General features: G+C 31.2%; 1 protein-coding gene across 1 annotated transcript in view; it reads right to left on the reverse strand.

Moving 5' to 3' along the window:
- Positions 1 to 3,666: 3,666 nt before the first annotated feature.
- Positions 3,667 to 3,989, reverse strand: part of LOC112517811 (gibberellin receptor GID1B-like) — a 1,720-nt gene continuing 1,397 nt past the window's right edge. The window contains exon 3 of the mRNA XM_025125183.1: positions 3,667 to 3,989. Coding sequence (XP_024980951.1) covers positions 3,813 to 3,989 — 177 coding nt within the window. The 3' untranslated portion in view covers positions 3,667 to 3,812.

Below are 3,989 nucleotides of genomic sequence, written 5' to 3' on the forward strand. Positions count from 1 at the left end.
GAGACTTCTCAATAATCACAAAATTGCCACCGTGCAATTTAGAATATTAGATCATTAACTTAAAAAGTTGATCAATGAATATAAAATGGTCTTACTGGTCTCACGAAAAACCATTGGTCTCACGTGAACCCAACCATATATATGATGTTGGGTTCTAGTGAGACCAAGCTACTTTTATGAGACATGTGAGACCACATTTTTACACTTCATAGCAAAATGTTATGAAGGCAAAAAAGATCTGAACTTTCACAATAAAAAACGTTGTGAATGTTACCTTCACAGTGTTTTGCTGTGAAGTTTTAAGTGTAAAAATCATGTCTAACGAAACAACTTTGTCTCACATGATCCCAAGTGTGTGTATATATATATTCCATGATTGTCATACAAATTTAAACTATTATTATTTGTTAGATTTTGACAAAGTTCTATCTTTTTTGCTTGATTCTAATTAAATGATATAACTCATTACTAATTGATGAATAAGCAAGTCCAATAGTTTTTCTTTCACGCATAACTATCAGGGACGGACCTACTTTGATGGTTATGGTGACATGTGTCATGCGTATTATTTATTCATCGAAGGGTAAAAAAATTTATGTTCGTAAAAGGTGCAACAGTATTAATTTATTGTGTGCCATCGTAAGTAATTTGAAACGACAATGAGAACAAGTTTTAGTTGGTAGCGTCATTTTCTTAGTCAAATGGTGTCACCAATTGAAAAAATTTACATATATTTGATTTTCATATTTATATTTTATTAAAAAAACATTATCGCTTTCTCAAATCACATAAAAACCGTATTATAACATCGAATAAAACAAAAAAAATAAAAATAAAACGAAACATTAAAATCAATATGCTAATGATTAATAAGGTTTTTATTGGACTAACACTGGAAAATTTATTTAAAAATAAATAAATAATTAGATGGGGACTTTGTCTTCACTTGGCATCATAATCAACCCATAAAAACAAGAAAATACAGCTAACTTATAAAGTGACAATTCCATGAAACGACATAAAAAATGCTTAACAACCTAAACAAAACATAAATAGTATTTTATATATAATAAATTAAAAAAAACAAAAATATTAATTAAAATATTAAAGAAACTAATTATTTTATGTTATTACAACAAAATTGAGTTTACAGCATCTTAACTGTTCATAACGTTATTACAGTTTGTTTCATATGATAAAAAAAAATGAAACGTCATGTCACACTTTGTTTTTTTGAACCTATAAATTAAATTTTATAAAAAGGTCCTACTATAACGTTCAATAAAATTTGGCGTCCTATAAATCCAATTTTGTTGTATTGTATATCTACAGATTTCGAAATTTAATAAGAAAAACCTGTATAAAGTTATAAAAAAATAGTTAGTTTTGTTGATGATAATGATATTAGAATCGAGTCAATTTACGATACCGACATCAACATATGTCTAAAAACACAATATTATGATATGCATGTTTACAAAACCGACAAAAATGTCTCAAATTATATTTTTCGAAAATGACAAATAAGCCCAACAAAATATTTATCGATCTTCTTGATAACTTATTGTTAACATCTGTTTTCATAACAAAATACAGATCTTGTCGTTTCGTTATAAACATATTTTAGCATCACAACAGTTTACATAAATTACAATCAAAATTAAAGTAAGAAAGTTGTCATCATACCGACCATGCTTAACATTTATGATTCGGATTCACATATACAATGTATATCTTCCTTTAACTGAATTGTTAAGACTGATATCTTACATTTGTTTTAAAAGGGCAAATTGTATGAAAAAGTAACATACTTTAACTTGATTCTTATTCTGGGTAACATACTTTCAAAACTTTCATTTTGGTACCTAAGATATAAAGTTTTAAACATTTAAGTAATCGAGTAACCAACTGATGATACGAGTGATATGATTCAGTATTATTTAAAGTTAATCACATGGATTTTTTTTAATTTAAACTTAGTCTTTAACCGGTTACTCGTATACTTAAATGTTTAAAACTTAGGTATTAAAATGAAAGTATGTTACTTAAAATAATAATCAAATTATTTTTGAGTTATTAGAAAAGGGGGTTTTGAAAAGTGAAATGGGAAATGTGGTTTCCAAAAGTGGCCCCTAGCCTAGGTTGCATCCAAAGCTCCCAACCACAAGTGGGGAGAGTTATTGATTTCCATTGGAATTGACACAAAGCCAAATCTTGCTTCCATTCTTAGTTGCAATTATCCCAAACTCCAAAACAAACCCCATGAAGACTTGAACCAAATCAAAGATGTAGAGAAAAAGAAATCCATGATTTGGACTTGTCCCCATTTGCCCAATCATTTCTTTTTCCCAAATTCTCATCTCTTTTATTCCATTTTCTAATGGTCCACACCACCCCTACCTTCCTTCAAATAATAACCATTAGTATTACTTTACGTCAAGAAAATACAGTTTCTTACATCTTTACGTCAAGAAAACACGGATTTCGTGCATATTGACATAAAAAAAACATGGGTTTCATGCATATTGACGTCATGGGTTTCATGGGGTTTCTAGTAGTAGATCAGTAAGTCGACAACAACAGTTTTCGTCTAATGTAACTTGAAGTTCCTCTGCGTGATCATGATTTTTCAAGCTAAAGACACCAAGTTCAAACTTGTTACAAAAAAGCGACAAGTTTAATCCGTACAATTATGATTTCTTGAAATTTTTATATATAAAGTTTCAAAATTGGGTCTTTTGCAAACCAAAATAATGATGAATAAAGTAATGAACTTTGGTTGTTTTATGCAACTATACCTAGGAAAAACCGAGGCAGATACATACTAAATTTGAGCATGTGAAAGTGTTATCATCATCGTTGTTACAAGTACAAACTTAACCGGCTAAACACGATTGACAAGATGACCATAAAAGAAAATACATACAAAAATCAAGAATACTAGAGATTGAACTCAAAACCAAACAAACCTTTATATACATGTACTATATATCTATATGTATGTATCTATATATAGATATATAATAACAACAACAATAGTAGTAGTAGTGGTAATGTTACAAGGTTTTAACAAGAAACAACATCATCCATGGATGCTTCCTTCACCTCAAACATCCATCATCTTCTCAAGTTAGCTTCAATAACAAAGATCCATCTCTATTTGATTTGATCAAATTCACAAGAAGATTCATTCTTGCCCATAATCCCCCTTTAATTCCAAGTGAAAAATTACTGATTTATCCCTGCCGGATAGGTCGTAACGTATTCGTTCTTGCCCAGAGTCCCCCTTTCATTCCGAGTGAAAAATTACTGATTTACCCCTGCCGAACAGACCACAGGGGACTCATTCTTGGCCATGATCCCTCTTTCAACCGTTATGATCCGAGTGGAAATTACCGATTCACCCCTGCCGAAGAGACCGCAAGGGATTCATTCTTTCCCATGATCCCTCGTCCAACCGAATACTCCCGCGGGAAATTACTGTTTTACCCTTGCCGGAGAGACCATTCTCCCATCTCATATTCTCATCACAAGATTATTCACATCCACCACCAACATATTACAACAACAAAAATACACAAAATTCATATATATATATATATATATAACTTAACCACACACCATCATCATAGGGGTGAGAACGGGGAAAAAAGATGAAGATGAAGATGAAAAAGAAGCAAAGAAAGACTAATAATAGTAGTAGTAATAAAAATGTCAAAAGCTTTTGTTATGTATCTTCTGTAGTTGAAAAGTTAAGTCTTTTTTTGGGGGGGTTTCTTCTTGATTTCATGATCTATGAACAAAAGGGTTAATTAAGAGCTCACAAAGCTTTTGATCTCATCCATTAAGGTGTAGAAATGCTCGTTATTGGGCAAGAAATAGAACCCGATCGTCGCCTTTTTCAAGAACAAAAGCTTCACTTCTTGCCCTGCATTTTGTAGCCCATCAACATATGCCAATTGCCAATCTTGAACGAGATCCAGTCCCGC

The sequence above is a fragment of the Cynara cardunculus genome (genome assembly GCF_001531365.2).
Source record: "Cynara cardunculus var. scolymus isolate 2C chromosome LG 9, CcrdV1, whole genome shotgun sequence".
NCBI classification, from domain to species: domain Eukaryota; kingdom Viridiplantae; phylum Streptophyta; class Magnoliopsida; order Asterales; family Asteraceae; genus Cynara; species Cynara cardunculus.